The following is a 26623-nucleotide window of genomic DNA, read 5'->3' on the forward strand; positions in this document are numbered from 1 at the left end:
ATTATGCTCCTTGCAGACGCTGAAGTACACACTCATATAATGTGTCCCCTCACACCGTCAAACCATCCCGGAAGTGGGACTTTCCTTTGTAATGTGACACAGCACAGCCGTCATTCCAACCCCCTTGGTGCCGGGCGCCACCTCCTCAACGTTGTTTGGTTCTGTCACCGAGCCCGCGCTGTAATGTTATCCCTTGGCCATGCACAGTTAGCGGTGCCCGTCTTCTGACATCATGTAGGTGTCAGGCTGGCAGTGCCTGTGCGTCCAAGCTGCCCGAGATCCAACCTTGCAGTGTCATCTAATGTAGTCCCACTGCGGGCCAGGGATCCATGGGCATGCGCAGTGCATATCATCGCCTCTCACTCACCTCCTTCCTGCTTCTTCAGACTGTGCGGCGTCACGGCCGTGGCATGCTATTAGGGATCAGCTGACGCCGCCTAGTCTGAAGAAGCGTGAAGAAGGGGAGTGAGAGGCTAGTATATGCACTGCGCATGGCCATGGATACCAGGCCCACTGTGGGATCACATTAGACGACACTGCGAGGTGTGATTTCGGGCAGCGTGGACGCACAGGCCCAGCCAGGACGACAACAAATGATGTCAGAGGACGGGCAGCGCAAACTGTGCATGGCCAAGGGATAACATAACAGCGCAGGGTCCATGACGGAATCAAACAACGCTAAGGAGGCAGCGCACGGTGCCAAGGGGGTAGCAATGACGGCTGTGCTGCGTCACATTACAAAGGAAAGTCCCACCTCCGGGACGGTTGGACGGTGTGAGGGGACACATTACATGAGTGTGTAGTTCAGCGTTTGCAAGGAGCATAATTTCAAGAGCGACCTTTCCCTTGTGCAGTATTAGTGCTGCACATGGTGGCTCTTTCAGTAACAAACGCCTGGGGGGGGGGGACAGGTCCCCTTACATTTTAGTTGTGCCAGCGTGGCGGTCGCATGACACGTTGCCGGATACACAGCTGGGGATCAGCTGACGTTACTGAACCCCAATAACAGAGGAGCGACTGTTGACTGTGCACACAGCACTTCCAGGCACCAACTGGCGGTGTTAGAGCCCAGGGACAGCAGGAGGAGCAGATTGGAGGTATTGCCGCACACACAGCTGGGGATCAGCTGACGTTACTGAACCCCAATAACAGAGGAGCGACTGTTGACTGTGCACACAGCACTTCCAGGCACCAACTGGCGGTGTTAGAGCCCAGGCACAGCAGGAGGAGCAGATTGGAGGTATTGCCGCACACACAGCTGGGGATCAGCTGACGTTACTGAACCCCAATAACAGAGGAGCGACTGTTGACTGTGCACACAGCACTTCCAGGCACCAACTGGCGGTGTTAGAGCCCAGGGACAGCAGGAGGAGCAGATTGGAGGTATTGCCGCACACACAGCTGGGGATCAGCTGACGTTACTGAACCCCAATAACAGAGGAGCGACTGTTGACTGTGCACACAGCACTTCCAGGCACCAACTGGCGGTGTTAGAGCCCAGGGACAGCAGGAGGAGCAGATTGGAGGTATTGCCGCACACACAGCTGGGGATCAGCTGACGTTACTGAACCCCAATAACAGAGGAGCGACTGTTGACTGTGCACACAGCACTTCCAGGCACCAACTGGCGGTGTTAGAGCCCAGGGACAGCAGGAGGAGCAGAGGAACAGAGTGTAGGCCGAAGCCTGATTGGAGCAAGTTGAAAGGAAACCTTTAACCCCCCCCCCCCAAGACGTTTGTAGCTGAAAGAGCCATCTTGTGCAGCACTAAGGATGCAAAAGGAAAAGGTTGCTCTTTTAATTATGCTCCTTGCAAACACCGAAGTAAACACTAAAAATGTGTCCCTTTATACCGTTAAACCGTTCCGGAGGTGCGAATTTCCTTCGTAATGGGACACAGCACAGCTGTCATTCCTATCCCCTTGATGCCGTGCGCTGCCTCCTCAGCGTTGTTTTAAGCTGTCACAGAGCCTGCGCTGTTCTGTTAGCCCTTGGGCATGCCCTATTTGCGCTGCCTGTCTTCTGACATAATTTGGTGTCAGGCTGGCTGCGCCTGTGCGGCCGCGCTGCCCGAGATCCCGCCTCGCAGTGTCTTCTGATTGAGTCACACTGGACCTCATTCTCACCCGCCTCTGCTCCCTATCTAACCTCTCAAACTCACCTCTTCCTCTTTCTGACCACAACCTACTTACATTCTCTTCCCTTTCCACTCCTTGTCTACAACCCCCACCCCACAAACTCTCACACCCTCGCAGAAATCTTAAACACCTTGATCTTCACTCACTCTCTGAATCCCTCCTCCCTCTCACAGACATAAGCTTCCTACACAATGCGGATGATGCTGCCGCTCTATATAACACCACAATAGCTGCAGCTTTGGAATCTCTTGCCCCTCTCACACATACCAAAGCTCGCAAAATCAACAGACAACCCTGGCACACCAGCCTGACCAAAGAACTGAGGCGAGCTTCCAGAGCTGCTGAGCGCAGATGGAAAAGATCCCACTCCATCGAGCACTTCATCGCATTCAAACAGTCCCTCACTGCTTTCAAAACCACGCTCGCCACAGCAAAACAAACCTACTTCTCATCTCTCATATCCTCCCTGTCTCACAACCCCAAACAGTTATTCAACACCTTCAACTCTCTCCTCCGTCCCCCAGCACCTCCTCCCTCCCCACTCATCTCAGCTGAAGACTTTGCCTCATTTTTCAAGCAGAAAATTGAGAACATCAGGGACAATTTTAGTAAACAACCCCCAGAACCCTTCCTCCCAACTACCCAGCCCTCCACCTCCAAAACCAACTTCTCCACCATTACAGAAGATGGACTCTCCACTCTACTCTCAAGATCGCATCTCACCACCTGTGCACTTGACCCACTCCCATCCCACTTCATCCCAAACCTCACCACAGTCTTCATCCCAACCCTAACCCATCTCTTTAACCTATCGCTAACAACTGGCATTTTCCCCTCAAGCTTTAAACATGCCTCAATCACACCTATCCTCAAAAAGCCCTCTCTTGACCCATCCTCTGTATCTAACTATCGCCCTATATCACTTCTCCCCTTTGCCTCAAAACTACTGGAACAACATGTCCATCTTGAACTGTCCTCCCATCTATCTTCCTGCTCCTTCTTCGACCGCTTTCAATCAGGCTTCCGGTCACACCACTCCACTGAAACTGCCCTAACTAAGGTCACCAATGACCTATTAACCGCCAAGAGCAAGCGACACTTCTCTGTCCTCCTCCTCCTGGACCTGTCCTCTGCCTTTGACACAGTGGACCATTCCCTGCTGCTGCAGACCCTCTCATCCCTTGGAATCACAGAATTGGCCCTATCCTGGATCTCATCATACCTAACTGACCGTACATTCAGCGTCTCCCACTCACACACCACCTCCTCACCTCGCCCCCTATCTGTCGGAGTCCCGCAAGGTTCAGTTCTAGGACCCCTGCTCTTCTCCATCTACACCTTTGGCCTGGGACAGCTCATAGAATCTCACGGCTTTCAGTATCATCTCTATGCTGATGACACACAGATCTACATCTCTGGACCAGATATCACCTCCCTACTAACCAGAATCCCTCAATGTCTGTCTGCTATTTCATCCTTCTTCTCCACTAGATTTCTAAAACTTAACATGGACAAAACAGAATTCATCATCTTTCCCCCATCTCACGCGACCTCCCCAACGAACCTATCCATTACAGTAAACGGCTGCCCACTCTCCCCAGTCCCACAAGCCCGCTGTCTTGGGGTAATCCTTGACACTGATCTCTCCTTTAAACCACATATCCAAACCCTTTCCACTTCCTGCCGCCTCCAACTCAAAAATATTTCACGGATCCGCACATTCCTAAACCAAAAATCTGCAAAGACCCTAGTCCATGCCCTCATCATCTCCCGCCTTGACTACTGTAACCTCCTGCTCTGTGGCCTCCCATCTAACACGCTTGCACCCCTCCAATCTATTCTAAACTCTGCTGCCCGACTAATCCACCTGTCCCCCCGCTATTCCCCGGCCTCTCCCCTCTGTCAATCCCTGTACTGGCTCCCCATCACCCAGAGACTCCAGTACAAAAACCTAACCATGACATACAAAGCCATCCACAACCTGTCTCCTCCATACATCTGCGACCTTGTCTCCCGGTACTCTCCTGCACGCAACCTCCGATCCTCACAAGATCTCCTTCTCTACTCCCCTATTATCTCCTCTTCCCACAATCGCATACAAGATTTCTCTCGTGCATCCCCCCTACTTTGGAATGCTCTACCACAACATATCAGACTCTCGCCTACCATCGAAACCTTCAAAAAGAACCTGAAGACCCACCTCTTCCGACAAGCCTACAACCTGCAGTAACCACCGATTGACCAAACCGCTGCACGGCCAGCTCTACCCTCACCTACTGTATCCTCACCCATCCCTTGTAGATTGTGAGCCCTCGCGGGCAGGGTCCTCTCTCCTCCTGTACCAGTTGTGACTTGTATTGTTAAAGATTATTGTACTCGTTTTACTATGTATACCCCTCCTCACATGTAAAGCGCCATGGAATAAATGGCGCTATAATAATAAATAATAATAATAATGGTATCAGTGAACACATTTTATAAGTGTTAAGTTCTGCGTGTGCAAAGAGCTAAAAAAAAAGAGCTACCTTTTCCTTGTGCAGCATTACTGCTGCACAAGATGGCTCTTTCAGTAACAAACGACGGGGGGGGGGGGGACAGGTTCCCTTACATTTAGGTTGTTGTGCCAGCGTGGCGGTCGCAGGACACATTGCCGGCTACACAGCTGGGGATCAGCTGACGTTACTGAAACCCAATAACACTGGGTCGTACGTTTTTACTGTGCAGCCTGCACTTCTGAGCCGCAACTGGCGGTGTTGGAGCCCAGGAATAGCAGTTCAGGTGGTAGAAAGATGAACACAGCAGGAGACCTGGATGACACCCAATTACTTAATCAGGCAGAGGAGTGGCAAATTCCTGCGAGATCCAGGCCTGGTTCATTTTCAGGAAAGTAAGCCGGTCAACGTTATCGGAGGATAGTCGCATGCGACTGTCTGTTAGTACACCACCTGCGGCACTAAAGACACGTTCCGATAAGACACTAGCCGCAGGGCAAGCCAGCACCTCCAATGCATACTGGCTTAGCTCTGGCCATGTATCCAGCTTAGAGACCCAAAACTTGAACGGGGAAGAGCCGTCTGGGAGTACAGTAAAAGGGCAAGCCATGTAGTCTGTCACCATCTGACGGAACCGTTGCCTCCTGCTGACTGGAGCCGCCGGTGATGGTGTAGACATTTGGGGCGGGCACACAAAAGTGTGCCAGAGTTGTGCCATACTGGGCTTGCCTTGGGCAGAGGCACTGCTTTTGCTCCCTCTTTGGGCAGAGCCTCCCCCACTGCCTCGACGCACTGAGCTGCTTTGTAAAGCACTAGCAGCACTCCTCTCAGTTGGACAGGAGAAGATGATGGAATTCACCAGTGTGTTGTGGTACTCCCGCAATTTACGCTCCCGGGTCAACGCAGGGATGAGGTTTTGGACGTTGTCCCGGTAGCGAGGATCGAGGAGGGTGAACACCCAATAATCAGGCATGTTGAGAATGTGGTCGATGCGGCGGTCGTTTCTCAGGCACTGCAGCATGAAATCCACCATGTGCTGCAGAGTGCCAACTGGCCCAGAAACGCTGTCCCCTGCTTGAGACATGATCTCTGCCCGCTCGTCATCACCCCACCCTCGCTGTACACACTGACCACTGGACAATTGTGTCGCTCCCTCCTCTGGACGGAGCTCTTCCTCCTCCATTGACTCCTCCTCATCCTCCTCACAAATTGGCCCCTGCGTACCCCTTTGTGAGGAACCACGTGGCGCTGACTCTCCAGAAGCTGATGGAAAAGGTGACTCCTCATCCTCCACCTCTTCCACCACATCATCCCTTAACCCTTGCAAAGTTTGCTGAAGCAGGCAGATAAGGGGGACAGTCATGCTGACTAGTGCATCATCTGCACTTGCCATCCGCGTGGAATAATCAAAAGGACGCAAAACCTGGCAGACGTCCTTCATAGTGGCCCACTCTGTGGTTGTGAAGTCTGATCGGCGCTGACTGCGACTTCTTTGCGCCTGATGCAGCTGGTACTCCATAACTGCTTGCTGCTGCTCACACAACCGCTCCAACATATGTAACGTGGAATTCCACCGGGTAGGTAGGTCACATATGATGCGGTGTTCCGGAAGGCGGAATCGGCGCTGCAGAGCAGCAATGCGGGATCTGGCCAAGCTGGAACGCCGCAAGTGAGCACACTCTAGGCGGACCTTGTGCAGCAGGGCATCAAGATCCGGATAGTCCCTCAGAAAACTCTGCACAACCAAATTGAGCACATGTGCCAGACATGGGATTTGAGTGAGGTTGCCAAGGGCCAAAGCTGCCACCAGATTTCGACCATTGTCACACATTACCATGCCTGGCTGGAGATTCGCTGGCAGTAACCACACATCGCTCTCCTGCTTGATGGCATTCCAGAGCTCCTGCGCTGTGTGGCTTCGATGCCCCAATGAAACTAGTTTCAAGACGGCCTGCTGACGTTTGGCCACGGCTGTGCTCATGTCGGTCATAGGTAAACGTTCACGGGTCCATGTGGATGGCGACTGTGACGGATCCTGCAGAGAGGAATCAGAGGAACTGGTGTAAGAGGAGGAGTCGATGCGTACAGACTGGATTCCTGCAATCCTTGGAGTGGGCAGGACACGTCCTGCGCCACTCGCACGATCTGTACCTGGCTCAACAACATTAACCCAATGGGCAGTGAGGGAAACATATCGCCCCTGTCCATGCTGACTGGTCCACGCATCGGTGGTGAGGTGGACCTTGCTACTGACGGCGTTCAGTAGCGCATGTTTTATGTTTGCCTCAACATGCCTGTGCAGGGCAGGGACAGCCTGCCTGCTGAAGTAAAAGCGGCTGGGCACCTTGTACTGTGGGACTGCCAATGCCATCAAGTCACGGAAGCTGTCAGTCTCCACCAGCCTGAACGAGAGCATTTCCAGGGGCAACAGTTTGGCAATGCCTGCATTCAGAGCCTGTGCTCGGGGGTGGTTGGCCGAGAATGCCCGCCTTTTCTCCCATGCCTGGACTACCGATGGCTGTAGAGTAGACTGGGAGTGTGTGGATGACTGGGAAGGTGGTGCTGTGGGTGGAATTACACTAGGTCTCTGGACAACAGTGGAGGAAGAGGCAACACGAGATGAAGAGGTGGTAGCTGCCGCTGTTGGTTGGCCTACGTCTTCACTGTGTTTCTGTAACTCCACCGCGTGCCTGTTCCGCACATGTTTCCACATATTTGTGGTATTGAGGTTGCTGACACTTTTACCTCTTTTTACTTTCTGATGACACAGCTTGCATTTGACAAAACAAATGTCATCTGCAACTGTGTCAAAAAAGGACCAGGCACTGCAAGTCTTGGGAGCGCCCTTTTTGGCTTTGGAAAGAGTCAGGCTCCTAACGGGTGCCAAAGTGGAGGCTACAGGCTCCGCAGTCTTCCCCCTCCCTCTCCCTCTTTGGCCCGTAAGGGGAAGCTCTTCCTCAGAGCTGCTCCCACCACCTTCCTGTTCCTCACGCCACGATGGGTCAAGGACCTCATCATCTCCACTACCCTCTGCCACCAACTGCTCCTCCTGGGTAATCCCGGCAGCACAGTACGCATCAGAAAGCGGCACCTGAGTTTCATCATCAGATGCGTACTGCGCTGTGGTCACCGGAGGCACTGGCCCACCTGCCTCTTCAGAGTCAGAGAGATAAAGCTTTTGGGCATCACTGCACACTGCCTCTTCTTCCATTTCTCCAATGCTGCTTGGCTGGCCCCCTGTTTCCAAGCCAAGAGATTCAGAGAACAGAAGTAGAGACGGCTCCTGTCCTGGGCTCTCTGACTGCCTGGCCAATTTGGCAGGTGGTGAAGAGACAGATGGCTGCTCTCCAGTGCTCTGTGCCTGAGAGGATGTGGCACTAACTGAAGTCGATGCCGAGGCGTTAGCTGCCATCCACCCGACAACGGCTTCAATTTGGTCTTCACGTAGCAGCGGTGCACGGCGCTCTCCGACAAAGCTGCGCATGAAGGACTGTTCCCTGCTGAAACTGAGTGATGACGAGTCACCGGCGCCCGCAGCAGGCACAGAATCACCACGTCCTCTCCCTGCTCCTCTCCCTGCTCCGCGCCCACGCCCACGTGCCTTACTCCCTGCCCTCTTCATCTTGGTTGACAGATAAAGATAAGCAGAAAAGTACTAAGGCCTTAGTGTGCTTATTCCTGAAATGCTCCTCCTAACAGGTGTAAGAAACACTAATGTTGTAAATTGTGGACTAAACTTTATTATTTTTCAAATGTGGCCTACACAAGTGTTAAGTTGTGTTTGGTGAACTTAACTTTTTTTTTGGTGCAGATCGGGCTACAGAGCTAGTTTAAATCACACGGAGACCGTGCAGACAGCCGTAAACGGCGCTGCAAGGCCAAAAAACCCTCCTCTCGGTTATCCTATATAGTGTTTTTCCACTATTTAGCTGGATACGAGTGGAAAGACACTAATAGGAATTTTTTTTTTCAAATTTTAAACAGGCTGCACTATTTGAAAAAAAGTAAAATTTTTCTCAAGGTATGAGGCAGTAACGAACCCTGAGCTGAATCCAACCGGCTATGGCTGCACACAGACTACAGGGCGAGCTGGGCTCACACGGAGACCGTGCAGACAGCCGTAAACGGCGCTGCAAGGCCAAAAAAACCTCCTCTAGGTTATCCTATATAGTGTTTTTCCACTATTTAGCTGGATACGAGTGGAAAGACACTAATAGGAATTTTTTTTTTCAAATTTTAAACTGGCTGCACTATTTGAAAAAAAGGAAATTGTTTTTCAAGGTATGAGGCAGTAACGCACCCTGAGCTGAATCCAACCGGCTATGGCTGCACACAGACTACAGGGCGAGCTGCGCTCACACAGAGACCGTGCAGACAGCCGTAAACGGCGCTGCAAGGCCAAAAAACCCTCCTCTAGGTTATCCTATATAGTGTTTTTCCACTATTTAGCTGGATACGAGTGGAAAGACACTAATAGGAATTTTTGTTTTTCAAATTTTAAACAGGCTGCACTATTTGAAAAAAAGTAAAATTTTTCTCTAGGTATGAGCCAGTAACGAACCCTGAGCTGAATCCAACTGGCTATGGCTGCACACAGACTACAGGGCGAGCTGGGCTCACACGGAGACCGTGCAGACAGCCGTAAACGGCGCTGCAAGGCCCAAAAAACCCCCTCTAGGTTATCCTATGTAGTGTTTTTCCACAATAGAGCTGGAGACTGGTGGAAAAACACTAATAGGAAATTTGAGAAAAAATGTGCAGCAGGCTGCACTAAGAGCAAAAAAGGACAACTGTGTGAGGCAGTGTGAACCCCCCCTGAGCTGAATACAACCGGGTATATGGCTGCACACAGACTACAGAGTGAGCTGCACACACACACACACACAGAGACCTTGCAGAACGCTGTTAAAACAGCGCTGCAAGGCAAGAGCAAGGTGAACAGTGAAGAACACACAGCGTTTTGCTAAATTAACCTTTGGAAAGGAAAATAAAGCAATTAGCTAGCTCGACTGGCCCTCAGTTAGAACACAGCGTCCTGTCCCTCACTGAAATCACAGCAGAGTGAGCGCAAAATGGCGGCAGCGTTTTTTATAGTGCAGAGTGACATCATTTCAGCAGCCAATCCAAGCCTTGCCAGTACTTACATGCCCACCATGCTAAACAGGATGTGCCCACACTTCCAATCATTCCTCATTGGCTGCTGCGTTCAGTTTGAATTCTGGGAACTTCCGATTCCGGTATCCGATATGCGGGAAGTATCGTAATTCGGTATCGGAATTTCGATACCGCAAATATCGGCCGATACCCGATACTTGCGGTATCGGAATGCTCAACACTACTTGTGAGTATCCATCATCCTCTTGATTACATTCCAGAAGTTTTCAATGTGGTTCAGGTCTGGAGATTGGGCTGCCCATGACAGAATTTTGATGTGGTAATTTTTGCTAGAGCTGTATTTATTTTTCCTTTTATGTGTTCACAACCAAATGATACATCGCTAGTGCCATGTCATGGGTGCCCTATTTCTACAACATATTCACTAAGATCTGATGCTATCTCTAGGGATATGCATATAGTGTCATTATTAGCTAATTCAATCAGAAATATGACATCCTAAAGCATTTTCTAAATATTAAGGAATCCTTTGTGCCATAACCTCCTACCTTAGAATATTACCCACAGTCACCGCTATAATACCATTGCATTAAATTAAAAAAGTGTATGAAATAGACTCATTTAGACTTAATGGTGCAACTGCTGTTTAGCTTGTGTGCAGTGTTAGTTTTCCGCCATATATAGCGTTTTGCATTTAGCTCAAAAAGTTTTATTTCGGTCTCATTTTATCAGAGCCTCTTCTTTCACATGCTAGCTGTGTTCCCTACATGTTTTTTTTTTTTTGCAAACTGCAAATGAGACTTCTTAAGGCTTTCTTTTAAAATATATTTCTTCTTGTCAATCTTCCATAAAGGACAGATTTCTGGGGTACATGTCTTATAGTTACCCTGTGGACAAATTCTCACACCTGAGTTGTGGATCTCAGAATCTCCTCAATTGCAACCATAGGCCTTTTGGCTGCTTCTCTATTTAGTGCTTTCCTTGCTTGGACATCAGTTTAGGTGGACGGCCATATCTTGGTTGGTTTGCAGTTTGGCCTTACTGCTTAAATGTATGGATCATGAGTTGTACAGTGCTTTGTAAGCTGTTCAGAGCTTGGGCTTTTCTTTAAGTCAGAAAACTATGTATCATTTAATTTACAATTCACAAATGCAGGCAAGTTCTTGTTGATATATCACATAAAATCCCAATAAAATTCATTTACATTTGTTGATGTAATGTGAAAAAATGTGGAAAAGTTCATGATGTATGAATACTTTTTAAATTTTTTCAAGGCACATTATATGTATGAAGATAACAGATGAGTAGTATTGTATATGTAATATGTCTTTAATGTATATGTAAATATTAATCAGTTATGTAGTTAGTAATTGTTTTTGTCTTGTGTTATCTATTTTGATTCATACTTTTATATTAAACATATTTTTTACCCATTTCTTATTCTACAGATACTGTATGTCTTTCATTGCCTTCTCTCTTGTTTTTAGGTATCCATAGATGAGTTGAATGGAGTAAGATGACTAGCTTTGGGGAAAAATATTGTGTTCCAACTTCAAATTCATCACGAACCTTGCACATTCGGATTCGTGATCAAATTCATAAGGACTTTGGTTAGGATAGTGGTACTGTATGATGTGCTTGGAAGATGTGTTTGATCAAGGGAGGGAGTGGGGAGAGATCAGAGTAGCGGTTGACTGTTATTTTTTTAATTAACTTAATGTGTGGAGATTCTAGCAGCAGATTACTTATCTATGCATCTTGTCCTTTGTGTATAGCGCTAGGGGAAAACCCTACACAGGATTCTGTGCATATCAGATGTGTTTATATAATCTGCACTTACAGCTTGCATGGTATGTACAGTGGGGGAAATTAGTATTTGATCCCTTGCTGATTTTGTAAGTTTGCCCACTGACAAAGACATGAACAGTCTATAATTTTAAGGGAAGGTTAATTTTTACATTGAGAGATAGAATATCAAAAATAAAATCCCAAAAATCACATTTTATAAATTATATAAATTTATTTGCATTTTGCAGTGAGAAATATGTATTTGATCCCCTACCCACCATTAAGATTTCTGGCTCCTACAGACTAGTTAGACGCCCCTAATCAACTTGTTGCCTGCTTTAAAGACAGATGTCTTACCTAATCACCTTTATAAAAGACTCCTGTACACAGACTCAATTAAGCAGTCAGACTCTAACCTCTACAACATGGGCAAGCCCAAAGAGATTTATAAGGATGTCAGGAAAAAGATCATAGACCTTCACAAAAGAGTAATGGGCTACATAACCATAAGTACGATGCTGGGTGAGAATGAGACAACTGTTGGTGCAATAGTAAGAAAATGCAAGAATTACAAAATGACTGTCAATCGACATCGATCTGGGGCACCATGCAAAATGTCGCCTTTTGGGGTAACCTCGATCATGAGGAATGTGAGAGATCAGCCTAAAACTATTTGGGGGAAGTTGTTAATTATCTCAAGGTAGCTGGGACCACAGTCACCAAGAAAATCATTGGTAACACATTACGCCGTAAAGGTTTCAAATCCTGCAGTGCCCGCAAGGTCCCCCTTCTCAAGAAGGCACATGTGCAGGCCCATCTGAAGTTTGCCAATGAGCACCTGGATGATTCTCTGAGTGATTGGGAGAAGGTGCTGAGGTCATATGAGGCAAAAATTGAGATCTTTCACATTAACTCAACTCGCCTTTTTTGGGGGAAGAGAAATGCTGCCTATGACCCAAAGAACACCGTCCTCACTGTCAAGCAAAGAGGTGGAAACATTATGTTTTGGGAGTGTTTCTCTACTAAGGGCTTTCTTTTTAATAAATTTGAAAAAATTACTATGCTTCCTTTTTTTCTGTCAAAATGGGGTGCAGAGTGTACATTAATGAGAAAAAAATGAACGTTTTTGAATTTACCAAATTGCTGCAATGAAACAAAGAGTGAAAAATTTAAAGGGGTATGAATACTCTCCGTACCCACTGTATGTGTAGCCTGAATTTGGCAGGGCTCTCAGAGCACCAGACCTACACCTGTCACTCATCCACCTGCCTCCAATTGAATTCATTTGGGTTTGATTATGTTTGGTGAACTATTCGGCAAACTGTTCGGTGAACATTGGTAATTTTGTTGATCTGAGCTGAACTGAGCCTTAGAAGGTTCGCTCATCTCTATTTCCAACACCGAACTGAACAATGCAAGCTTTGCTTTCAAAGCAGATCATCTCATGTTACTCATGTAGGGATATCTCAAGGTTATGTAACCTTGGCAGGTTGTGTTCTCCATTCCTGCATTATTTTTTGGAGCCTACCTACTCCTGAAGCAACTTAATGCAGTTGAAATTTTTTTCTGTGAAAATGGAAGACATCATTCTGTGATTCAAAGCCTTGTTATCCCCTTTAGATATAGTGGTGACTTTACTGTCATGAGGTTCGATATATAGCATGGTTTATATCACATTAGCATATGAAAAACTGACAATTTATAGGAAATTTAGTTTTTATTTCTTCCTGCAACCACTGACCAGATTCTAGTATTTTATTACAATCTTAAATATTAAATTAAATTAATGTTTGATAATTACAGTTTATTACTTAAAATAAGTCAAACATCTAGAAGGGATGAATATTTCTGTACGGTAATGCAGTTGAAATAAAATGGCAGTGAAGCATCATCTATTACATAAGAAACATTTTGCAATATATTAAAAACAAAACCATTACCAGTAATTGCAGTTGTATTTCTGTATTGATGCTTCTTGATAATAGGATCCTTCTTTATAGCATCCTGTCAATAAAAACATAATATTCATGACCGGAAATATGAAAATAAATTGTTTCTAAGATCTGTGAATAATATTTTATGTGCTAATAACTCTGGAACACTTCAAAGAATCCCTATGATTCTGAGGTTGTACTTTAGGTTAGTGGTAAATTTAGGTTGAAATTTGTTGTGTTTACTATTACTATTGAATTTTGGCCTAAAACTTTGAAAATTTAGCAATTTTCAAACTTTCAATTTGTATAGCCTTAAATCAAAAAGTCATGCTTTACAAAATAATTTATAAATAACATTACCCATATACAGTTAGGGCCAGAAATATTTGGACAGTGACACAAGTTTTGTTATTTTAGCTGTTTACAAAAACATGTTCAGAAATACAATTATATATATAATATGGGCTGAAAGTGCACACTCCCAGCTGCAATATGATAGTTTCCACATCCAAATCGGAGAAAGGGTTTAGGAATCATAGCTCTGTAATGCATAGCGTCCTCTTTTTCAAGGGACCAAAAGTAATTGGACAATGGACTCTAAGGGCTGCAATTAACTCTGAAGGCGTCTCCCTCGTTAACCTGTAATCAATGAAGTAGTTAAAAGGTCAGGGGTGGATTCCAGGTGTGTGGTTTTGCATTTGGAAGCTGTTGCTGTGAGCAGACAACATGCGGTCAAAGGAACTCTCAATTGAGGTGAAGCAGAACATCCTGAGGCTGAAAAAAAAGAAAAAATCCATCAGAGAGATAGCAGACATGATTGGAGTAGCAAAATCAACAGTTGGGTACATTCTGAGAAAAAAGGAATTGACTGGTGAGCTTGGGAACTCAAAAAGGCCTGGGCGTCCACGGATGACAACAGTGGTGGATGATCGCCGCATACTTAATTTGGTGAAGAAGAACCCGTTCACAACATCAACTGAAGTCCAGAACACTCTCAGTGAAGTAGGTGTATCTGTCTCTAAGTCAACAGTAAAGAGAAGACTCCATGACAGTAAATACAAAGGGTTCACATCTAGATGCAAACCATTCATCAATACCAAAAATAGACAGGCCAGAGTTAAATTTGCAGAAAAACACCTCAAGAAGCCAGCTCAGTTCTGGAAAAGTATTCTATGGACAGATGAGACAAAGATCAACCTGTACCAGAATGATGGGAAGAAAAAAGTTTGGAGAAGAAAGGGAACGGCACATGATCCAAGGCACACCACATCCTCTGTAAAACATGGTGGAGGCAACGTGATGGCATGGGCATGCATGGCTTTCAATGGCACTGGGTCACTTGTGTTTATTGATGACATAAGAGCAGACAAGAGTAGCCGGAGGAATTCGGAAGTGTACCGGGATATACTTTCAGCCCAGATTCAGCCAAATGCTGCAAAGTTGATTGGACGGCGCTTCATAGTACAGATGGACAATGACCCCAAGCATACAGCCAAAGCTACCTAGGAGTTTATGAGTGCCAAAAAGTGGAACATTCTGCAATGGCCAAGTCAATCTCCAGATCTAAACCCAATTGAGCATGCATTTCACTTGCTCAAATCCAGACTTAAGACGGAAAGACCCACAAACAAGCAAGACCTGAAGGCTGCGGCTGTAAAGGCCTGGCAAAGCATTAAGAAGGAGGAAACCCAGCGTTTGGTGATGTCCATGGGTTCCAGACTTAAGGCAGTGATTGCCTCCAAAGGATTTGCAACAAAATATTGAAAATAAAAATATTTTGTTTGGGTTATGTTTATTTGTCCAATTACTTTTGACCTCCTAAAATGTGGAGTGTTTGTAAAGAAATGTGTACAATTCCTACATTTTCTATCAGATATTTTTGTTCAACCCTTCAAATTAAACGTTACAATCTGCACTTGAATTCTGTTGTAGAGGTTTCATTTCAAATCCAATGTGGTGGCATGCAGAGCCCAACTCGCGAAAATTGTGTCACTGTCCAAATATTTCTGGCCCTAACTGTATCTGTTTTTACATCACAATAATTTTTTAAACATTTTTTTTTGCTAGGAAGTTAAAATGTTAGCAACAATTTCTCATTTTTCAGCAAAATTTACAAAACCGTTTTATGGACCACATCACATTTGAAGTTACTTTGAGGGGCCTATTTGACAGAAAATACCCTAGAGTGACACCATTTTAAAAACAACACTACTCAAAGTGTTCAAAACCATATTCAAGAAGTTTATTAACGCTTTAGGAGCTTTTCTGGAATTAATGCAATGTGGAAGGAAAATATGAACATTTAAATTTGTCCCACAAAAATGTTAATTTAACCCCTAATTTAGCATTTCTACAAGGGTAACAGGGGAAAATGAACCATAAAATTGGTTGTGCAATTTCTCCTGAGTACATGAAAAAAAACTATTGGTTAGGAGCACGGCAGGCATCAAATGGGAAGGGGCACAATTTGACGTTTGGAACCCCAAATTGACTGTAACAGATAATGTACACAATGTTGCATTTGCAAAGCCTCTAAAGTGCATAAACAGTGGAAAACTTCCACAAACTGACCCCATTTTGGAAACTTCTCCGCTCAAGTAATTTATTTAAAGGTGTGATGAGCACCTTGAACCCACAGGTGCTTCACAGAATTTTATATCGTTGAGCTGTGATAATGAAAAATATATTTTTTCACACAAAAATCTTGTTTTCTCTCTAGTTTTTTCATTTTAACAAGGGTAAAAGAAGAAAATGGGCCATACAATTTGATGTGCAATTTCTCCTAAATACACCGATACCCCATATGTGGTGGAAACTGCTGCTTTGATGCACAGCAGAGCTCACATGGGAAGAGACACAGTTTCACTATTGGAATGCAAAATTGGCTTGAATTGATAGCTAATACCATGTTGCATTTTCAAAGCATTTGATGTGCCCAACAGTGAAACCCCCCCTCAAGCGACACCATTATGTTTCGAAACTACATCCCTCAAGGAATTTGTATAGAAGAGTGGTGAGCACCTTCAATCCATGAATGCTTTACACACGTTTATAATTTTGAGCCTTGAAAATGAAAAAATAAGTTTTTCCCACTAAAAACTGATGCTTCAGACCCAAATTTTTCATTTTCAAAAGAGTAACAAGAGAAAATGGACCACGCAATTTGTTGTGCAATTTGTCTTGAGTACACGGATACCACATATGTGGTGAAAAACTACTTTTTGGGCACACTGCAGCGCTTGGAAGAGAAGACATACCAATTGCATTTTGGAAAGCAATTTTATCTGGAATACATTGTGGATGCCATGTCTCATTTGAAGAGCTCCTGACATGCCAAAACAGCAGAAACCCCAACAATTCGCACAGTTTTCGAAACTACACCTCTTGAGGAATTCATCCTGGAGTATAGTGAGCATTTTTAAGCCTCAGGAGAATAAAGGAATTATGATCTAAGCACTAGGTTTTTTATAGTGCTTTGGAACAAAGCACTATATTGTTATTCCCCCGTAGACAACTTCTTATTATAGTGCTTTTGTAAAAAGCACTATATTGTTATTCCCCCGTAGACAACTTATTATTATTATTATTATTATTATTCAGTCCGCGATTAATGCGGCCCGAACCGCTGCACGCACAGACTCCAGTGAGGTGTCATTTCGAAGCCAGCGTCCCCAAGAGGTGTGCTAAGTATTTTTCGTGTCGATCGGATTTGTAGCTTTGGCGCAATTTGCGTTTTTCCCCTGATTGGAATGCAATTTCTCAATGGGTAAATTTTCCCATAAGGTAAAATGGCTGTTTTCTGAGGCAATTTCAAACTAACTGCCAACTGCCACCTGGCTGATTAGCTCAGTGCTGTGTGCAGTCACACCCAGTTACTATGGCAACGCCTACGAACTCTACATGACCCCACCAGGACACAGTTTTGCCAGATAATATCAGCTCTTAAAGTGACCAACCCACCAAATTGTTAAATTGTTACCTGAGGTGTCCAGCCCACCAAATCGGAGGCCGAGGGGCCCCGACCACCAAATCGGAGGCCGAGGGGCCCCGACCACCAAATCGGACCCTGAGGGGCCCCGACCACCAAATCGGACCCTGAGGGGCCCCGACCACCAAATCGGACCCTGAGGGGCCCCGACCACCAAATCGGACCCTGAGGGGCCCCGACCACCAAATCGGACCCTGAGGGGCCCCGACCACCAAATCGGACCCTGAGGGGCCCCGACCACCAAATCGGACCCTGAGGGGCCCCGACCACCAAATCGGACCCTGAGGGGCCCCGACCACCAAATCGGACCCTGAGGGGCCCCGACCTCCAAAACGGACCCTGAGGGGCCCCGACCACCAAATCGGACCCTGAGGGGCCCCGACCACCAAATCGGACCCTGAGGGGCCCCGACCACCAAATCGGACCCTGAGGGGCCCCGACCACCAAATCGGACCCTGAGGGGCCCCGACCACCAAATCGGACCCTGAGGGGCCCCGACCACCAAATCGGACCCTGAGGGGCCCCGACCACCAAATCGGACCCTGAGGGGCCCCGACCACCAAATCGGACCCTGAGGGGCCCCGACCTCCAAATCGGACCCTGAGGGGCCCCGACCTCCAAATCGGACCCTGAGGGGCCCCGACCACCAAATCGGACCCTGAGGGGCCCCGACCACCAAATCGGACCCTGAGGGGCCCCGACCACCAAATCGGACCCTGAGGGGCCCCGACCACCAAATCGGACCCTGAGGGGCCCCGACCACCAAATCGGACCCTGAGGGGCCCCGACCACCAAATCGGACCCTGAGGGGCCCCGACCACCAAATCGGACCCTGAGGGGCCCCGACCACCAAATCGGACCCTGAGGGGCCCCGACCACCAAATCGGACCCTGAGGGGCCCCGACCACCAAATCGGACCCTGAGGGGCCCCGACCACCAAATCGGACCCTGAGGGGCCCCGACCACCAAATCGGACCCTGAGGGGCCCCGACCACCAAATCGGACCCTGAGGGGCCCCGACCACCAAATCGGACCCTGAGGGGCCCCGTCCACCAAATCGGACCCTGAGGGGCCCCGACCACCAAATCGGACCCTGAGGGGCCCCGACCACCAAATCGGACCCTGAGGGGCCCCGACCACCAAATCGGACCCCGAGTGGCCCCGCCCGCCAAATCTGACCCAGAGTGACCCCGCCCACCAAATCGGACCCAGAGTGACCCCGCCCACAAAACCGGACCCTGAGGGGCTCCGCCCACAAAACCAGCGCCTGAGGGACACCCAAGTGTGAGTCTTGCAGGGGCAGCCCGGGCACCATTCCAAAGCACTATCTGTAGTTCCTTCAGGAAATACCCATCTAGTTCTTCTTATTATAGTGCTTTGGGACAAAGCACTATATTGTTATTCCACCGTAGTCAACTTATTCTTCTTCTTATTATTATTCAGTCCGCAATTAATGCGGCCCGAACCGCTGCACGCACAGACTCCAGTGAGGTGTCATTTCGAAGCCAGCGTTCCTGGCAGGTGTGCTAAGTATTTTTCGTGTCGATCGGATTTGTAGTTTTGGCGCAATTGGCGTTTGAAAATTTCGTCTCAATGCATTTCAATGGGAAATTGTTCCAACAATAAGGGATAATGGCTGATTTCTGAGGCAATTTCAAAATAACTGCCAACTGCCACCTGGCTGATTAGCTCATTGCGATGTGCAGTCAGACCCAGTTACTATGCCAACGCCTACGAACTCTACATGACCCCACCAGGACACAGTTTTGCCAGATAATATCAGCTCTTAAAGTGACCCGCGCACCAAATTGGCACCTGAGGTGCGCAGCCCACCAAATCGGACCCGAGTGGCCCCGCCCACCAAATCGGACCCCGAGTGGCCCCGCCCGCCAAATCTGACCCAGAGTGACCCCGCCCGCCAAATGTGACCCAGAGTGACCCCGCCCACCAAATGTGACCCAGAGTGACCCCGCCCACCAAATGTGACCCAGAGTGACCCCGCCCACCAAATGTGACCCAGAGTGACCCCGCCCACCAAATGTGACCCAGAGTGACCCCGCCCACCAAATGTGACCCAGAGTGACCCCGCCCACCAAATGTGACCCAGAGTGACCCCGCCCACCAAATGTGACCCAGAGTGACCCCGCCCACCAAATGTGACCCAGAGTGACCCCGCCCACCAAATGTGACCCAGAGTGACCCCGCCCACCAAATGTGACCCAGAGTGACCCCGCCCACCAAATGTGACCCAGAGTGACCCCGCCCACCAAATGTGACCCCGCCCACCAAATGTGACCCCGCCCACCAAATGTGACCCCGCCCACCAAATGTGACCCAGAGTGACCCCGCCCACCAAATGTGACCCAGAGTGACCCCGCCCACCAAATGTGACCCAGAGTGATCTCGCCCACCAAATGTGACCCAGAGTGACCCCGCCCACCAAATGTGACCCAGAGTGACCCCGCCCACCAAATGTGACCCAGAGTGACCCCGCCCACCAAATGTGACCCAGAGTGACCCCGCCCACCAAATGTGACCCAGAGTGACCCCGCCCACCAAATGTGACCCAGAGTGACCCCGCCCACCAAATGTGACCCAGAGTGACCCCGCCCACCAAATGTGACCCAGAGTGACCCCGCCCACCAAATGTGACCCAGAGTGACCCCGCCCACCAAATGTGACCCAGAGTGACCCCGCCCACCAAATGTGACCCAGAGTGACCCCGCCCACCAAATGTGACCCAGAGTGACCCCGCCCACCAAATGTGACCCCGCCCACCAAATGTGACCCAGAGTGACCCCGCCCACCAAATGTGACCCAGAGTGAACCCGCCCACCAAATGTGACCCAGAGTGACCCCGCCCACCAAATGTGACCCAGAGTGAACCCGCCCACCAAATGTGATCCAGAGTGACCCCGCCCACCAAATGTGACCCAGAGTGACCCCGCCCACCAAATCGGACCTAGAGTGGCCCCGCCCACCAAATGTGACCCAGAGTGACCCCGCCCACCAAATGTGACCCAGAGTGACCCCGCCCACCAAATGTGACCCAGAGTGACCCCGCCCACCAAATGTGACCCAGAGTGACCCCGCCCACCAAATGTGACCCAGAGTGACCCCGCCCACCAAATGTGACCCAGAGTGACCCCGCCCACCAAATGTGACCCAGAGTGACCCCGCCCACCAAATGTGACCCAAAGTGACCCCGCCCACCAAATGTGACCCCGCCCACCAAATGTGACCCAGAGTGACCCCGCCCACCAAATGTGACCTAGAGTGACCCCGCCCACCAAATGTGACCCAGAGTGACCCCGCCCACCAAATGTGACCCAGAGTGACCCCGCCCACCAAATGTGACCCAGAGTGACCCCGCCCACCAAATGTGACCCAGAGTGACCCCGCCCACCAAATGTGACCCAGAGTGACCCCGCTCACCAAATGTGACCCAGAGTGACCCCGCCCACCAAATGTGACCCAGAGTGACCCCGCCCACCAAATGTGACCCAGAGTGACCCCGCCCACCAAATGTGACCCCGCCCACCAAATGTGACCCCGCCCACCAAATGTGACCCCGAGTGGCCCCACCCACTAAATCGGACCGCGAGTGGCCCCGCCCACCAAATCAGACCCAGAGGTGCCCCACCCACCAAATCGGACCCAGAGTGACCCCGCCCACCAAATCGGACCCAGAGTGACCCCGCCCACCAAATCGGACCCAGAGTGACCCCGCCCACCAAATGTGACCCAGAGTGACCCCGCCCACCAAATGTGACCCAGAGTGACCCCGCCCACCAAATGTGACCCAGAGTGACCCCGCCCACCAAATGTGACCCAGAGTGACCCCGCCCACCAAATGTGACCCAGAGTGACCCCGCCCACCAAATGTGACCCAGAGTGACCCCGCCCACCAAATGTGACCCAGAGTGACCCCGCCCACCAAATGTGACCCAGAGTGACCCCGCCCACCAAATGTGACCCAGAGTGACCCCGCCCACCAAATGTGACCCAGAGTGACCCCGCCCACCAAATGTGACCCAGAGTGACCCCGCCCACCAAACGTGACCCATTGTGACTCCGCCCACCAAATGTGACTCAGAGTGACCCCGCCCACCAAATGTGACCCAGAGTGACCCCGCCCACCAAATGTGACCCAGAGTGACCCCGCCCACCAAATGTGACCCAGAGTGACCCCGCCCACCAAATGTGACCCAGAGTGACCCCGCCCACCAAATGTGACCCAGAGTGACCCCGCTCACCAAATGTGACCCAGAGTGACCCCGCCCACCAAATGTGACCCAGAGTGACCCCGCCCACCAAATGTGACCCAGAGTGACCCCGCCCACCAAATGTGACCCAGAGTGACCCCGCCCACCAAAGGTGACCCAGAGTGACCCCGCCCACCAAATGTGACCCAAAATGACCCCGCCCACCAAATGTGAGCCCGCCCACCAAATGTGACCCCGAGTGGCCCCGCCCACTAAATCGGACCGCGAGTGGCCCCGCCCACCAAATCGGACCCAGAGGTGCCCCGCCCACCAAATCGGATCCAGAGTGACCCCGCCCACCAAATCGGACCCAGAGTGACCCCGCCCACCAAATGTGACCCAGAGTGACCCCGCCCACCAAATGTGACCCAGAGTGACCCCGCCCACCAAATGTGACCCAGAGTGACCCCGCCCACCAAATGTGACCCAGAGTGACCCCGCCCACCAAATGTGACTCAGAGTGACCCCGCCCACCAAATGTGAGCCAGAGTGACCCCGCCCACCAAATGTGAGCCAGAGTGACCCCGCCCACCAAATGTGAGCCAGAGTGACCCCGCCCACCAAATGTGACCCAGAGTGACCCCGCCCACCAAATGTGACCCAGAGTGACCCCGCCCACCAAATGTGACCCAGAGTGACCCCGCCCACCAAATGTGACCCAGAGTGACCCCGCCCACCAAATGTGACCCAGAGTGACCCCGCCCACCAAATGTGACCCAGAGTGACCCCGCCCACCAAATGTGACCCAGAGTGACCCCGCCCACCAAATGTGACCCAGAGTGACCCCGCCCACCAAATGTGACCCAGAGTGACCCCGCCCACCAAATGTGACCCAGAGTGACCCCGCCCACCAAATGTGACCCAGAGTGACCCCGCCCACCAAATCGGACCCAGAGTGACTCCGCCCACCAAATGTGACTCAGAGTGACCCCGCCCACCAAATGTGACCCAGAGTGACCCCGCCCACCAAATGTGACCCAGAGTGACCCCGCCCACCAAATGTGACCCAGAGTGACCCCGCCCACCAAATGTGATCCAGAGTGACCCCGCCCACCAAATGTGACCCAGAGTGACCCCGCCCACCAAATCGGACCTAGAGTGGCCCCGCCCACCAAATGTGACTCAGAGTGACCCCGCCCACCAAATGTGACCCAGAGTGACCCCGCCCACCAAATGTGACCCAGAGTGACCCCGCCCACCAAATCGGACCCAGAGTGACCCCGCCCACCAAATGTGACCCAGAGTGACCCCGCCCACCAAATGTGACCCAGAGTGACCCCGCCCACCAAATGTGACCCAGAGTGACCCCGCCCACCAAATGTGACCCAGAGTGACCCCGCCCACCAAATGTGACCCAGAGTGTCCCCGCCCACCAAATCGGACCCAGAGTGACCCCGCCCACCAAATGTGACCCAGAGTGACCCCGCCCACCAAATGTGACCCAGAGTGACCCCGCCCACCAAATGTGACCCAGAGTGACCCCGCCCACCAAATGTGACCCAGAGTGACCCCGCCCACCAAATGTGACCCAGAGTGACCCCGCCCACCAAATGTGACCCAGAGTTACCCCGCCCACCAAATGTGACCCAGAGTGACCCCGCCCACCAAATGTGACCCAGAGTGACCCCGCCCACCAAATGTGACCCAGAGTGACCCCGCCCACCAAATGTGACCCCGCCCACCAAAGGTGACCCCGCCCACCAAATGTGACCCAGAGTGACCCCGCCCACCAAATGTGACCCAGAGTGACCCCGCCCACCAAATGTGACCCAGAGTGATCTCGCCCACCAAATGTGACCCAGAGTGACCCCGCCCACCAAATGTGACCCAGAGTGACCCCGCCCACCAAATGTGACCCAGAGTGACCCCGCCCACCAAATGTGACCCAGAGTGACCCCGCCCACCAAATGTGGCCCACCAAATGTGACCCAGAGTGACCCCGCCCACCAAATGTGACCCAGAGTGACCCCGCCCACCAAATGTGACCCAGAGTGACCCCGCCCACCAAATGTGACCCAGAGTGACCCCGCCCACCAAATGTGACCCAGAGTGACCCCGCCCACCAAATGTGACCCAGAGTGACCCCGCCCACCAAATGTGACCCAGAGTGGCCCCGCCCACTAATTCGGACCGCGAGTTGCCCCGCCCACCAAATCAGACCCAGAGGTGCCCCGCCCACCAAATCGGACCCAGAGTGACCCCGCCCACCAAATCGGACCCAGAGTGACCCCGCCCACCAAATCGGACCCAGAGTGACCCCGCCCACCAAATGTGACTCAGAGTGACCCCGCCCACCAAATGTGACCCAGAGTGACCCCGCCCACCAAATGTGACCCAGAGTGACCCCGCCCACCAAATGTGACCCAGAGTGACCCCGCCCACCAAATGTGACCCAGAGTGACCCCGCCCACCAAATGTGACCCAGAGTGACCCCGCCCACCAAATGTGACCCAGAGTGACCCCGCCCACCAAATGTGACCCAGAGTGACCCCGCCCACCAAATGTGACCCAGAGTGGCCCCGCCCACCAAATGTGACCCAGAGTGACCCCGCCCACCAAATGTGACCCAGAGTGACCCCGCCCACCAAATGTGACCCAGAGTGACCCCGCCCACCAAATCGGACCCAGAGTGACTCCGCCCACCAAATGTGACTCAGAGTGACCCCGCCCACCAAATGTGACCCAGAGTGACCCCGCCCACCAAATGTGACCCAGAGTGACCCCGCCCACCAAATGTGACCCAGAGTGACCCCGCCCACCAAATGTGACCCAGAGTGACCCCGCCCACCAAATGTGACCCAGAGTGACCCCGCCCACCAAATGTGACCCAGAGGTGCCGCGCCCACCAAATCTGACCCAGAGGTGCCCCGCCCACCAAATCTGACCCAGAGGTGCTCTGCCCACCAAATCTGACCCAGAGTGGCCCCGCCCACCAAATCTGACCCAGAGTGGCCCCGCCCACCAAATCGGACCCAGAGTGGTCCCGTCTACCAAATCGGACACAGAGGGGCCCCGCCCACCAAACCAGCGCCTGAAGGGCACCCAAGTGTGAAAGTCTTGCAGGGGCAGCCCGGGCACCATTACAAAGCACTATCTGTAGTTCCTTCAGGAAATACCCATCTAGTATTATTATTGTAATCTGAACATGGTAAACTTATTCAGTTTTTTTCCGCAATTAATGCGGCCCGAACCGCTGCATGCTCAGACTCCAGTGAGGCATTATTTCGAAGCCAGCGTCCACGAGAGGTGTGCTAAGTATTTTTCGTGTCGATCCGATTTGTAGTTTTTTAAAAAATTGCATTTTAAAAAAAAAAAAAATTCCCATAGGAAATAATGGCGAACTGTACATTACCCAAAACTTGACCTTCCAAAGATTGCAGCTATGCAAATATACGGTGTCCATTTTAGGACATGATCATTTATCAAAGTCAAACATCAGAATAAAGTGACTATGACACCCTCTCATCCCGTGGGTGACAAGTAAGTGCACCCTCGGTCCCGTGGTGACAAGTAAGTGCACCCCAATCCCGTGGGTTAAATGAAAGTGCACCGAGTGGCCCCGCCCCCAAATCGGACCCAGAGTGACCCCGCCCACCAATTCGGACCCCGAGGGGCCCCACCCCCGAATCGGACCCAGAGTGGCCCCGCCCCCCAAATTGGACCCAGAGTGACCCCGCCTACCAAATCTGACCCAGAGTGACCCCGCCCACCAAATCTGACCCAGTGACCCCGCCCACCAAATCGGACCCTGAGGGGCCCCGCCCACCAAATCTGACCCAGAGTGGCCCCGCCCACCAAATCTGACCCAGAGTGACCCCGCCCACCAAATCTGACCCAGAGTGACCCCGCCCACCAAATCTGACCCAGAGTGACCCCGCCCACCAAATGTGACCCAGAGTGACCCCGCCCACCAAATGTGACCCAGAGTGACCCCGCCCACCAAATGTGACCCCGCCCACCAAATGTGACCCAGAGTGACCCCGCCCACCAAATGTGACCCAGAGTGACCCCGCCCACCAAATGTGACCCAGAGTGACCCCGCCCACCAAATGTGACCCAGAGTGACCCCGCCCACCAAATGTGACCCAGAGTGACCCCGCCCACCAAATGTGACCCAGAGTGACCCCGCCCACCAAATGTGACCCAGAGTGACCCCGCCCACCAAATGTGACCCAGAGTGACCCCGCCCACCAAATGTGACCCAGAGTGACCCCGCCCACCAAATGTGACCCAGAGTGACCCCGCCCACCAAATGTGACCCAGAGTGACCCCGCCCACCAAATGTGACCCAGAGTGACCCCGCCCACCAAATGTGACCCAGAGTGACCCCGCCCACCAAATGTGACCCAGAGTGACCCCGCCCACCAAATGTGACCCAGAGTGACCCCGCCCACCAAATGTGACCCAGAGTGACCCCGCCCACCAAATGTGACCCAGAGTGACCCCGCCCACCAAATGTGACCCAGAGTGACCCCGCCCACCAAATGTGACCCAGAGTGACCCCGCCCACCAAATGTGACCCAGAGTGACCCCGCCCACCAAATGTGACCCAGAGTGACCCCGCCCACCAAATGTGACCCAGAGTGACCCCGCCCACCAAATGTGACCCAGAGTGACCCCGCCCACCAAATGTGACCCAGAGTGACCCCGCCCACCAAATGTGACCCAGAGTGACCCCGCCCACCAAATGTGACCCAGAGTGACCCCGCCCACCAAATGTGACCCAGAGTGACCCCGCCCACCAAAGGTAACCCAGAGTGACCCCGCCCACCAAATGTGACCCAGAGTGACCCCGCCCACCAAATGTGACCCAGAGTGACCCCGCCCACCAAATGTGACCCCGCCCACCAAATGTGACCCCGAGTGGCATCGCCCACCAAATCGGACCCTGAGGGGCCCCGCCC

General features: G+C 51.0%; 1 protein-coding gene across 2 annotated transcripts in view; it reads right to left on the reverse strand.

Moving 5' to 3' along the window:
- TINAG (tubulointerstitial nephritis antigen) overlaps positions 1-26623 on the reverse strand; it is a 278683-nt gene that overhangs the window by 175461 nt on the left and 76599 nt on the right. For both annotated transcript variants that reach the window (XR_011312426.1, XM_069726763.1), the window contains exon 2: positions 13473-13536. Coding sequence is in view for 1 of the 2 variants with exons in the window: in XM_069726763.1 (XP_069582864.1) it covers positions 13473-13536 (64 nt within the window). In the remaining variant the exon portion in view is untranslated. The remainder of the gene's footprint in view (positions 1-13472; positions 13537-26623) is intronic.

This window comes from Ranitomeya imitator, chromosome 5 (genome assembly GCF_032444005.1).
Source record: "Ranitomeya imitator isolate aRanImi1 chromosome 5, aRanImi1.pri, whole genome shotgun sequence".
In the NCBI taxonomy this organism is placed as follows: Eukaryota; Metazoa; Chordata; class Amphibia; order Anura; family Dendrobatidae; genus Ranitomeya; species Ranitomeya imitator.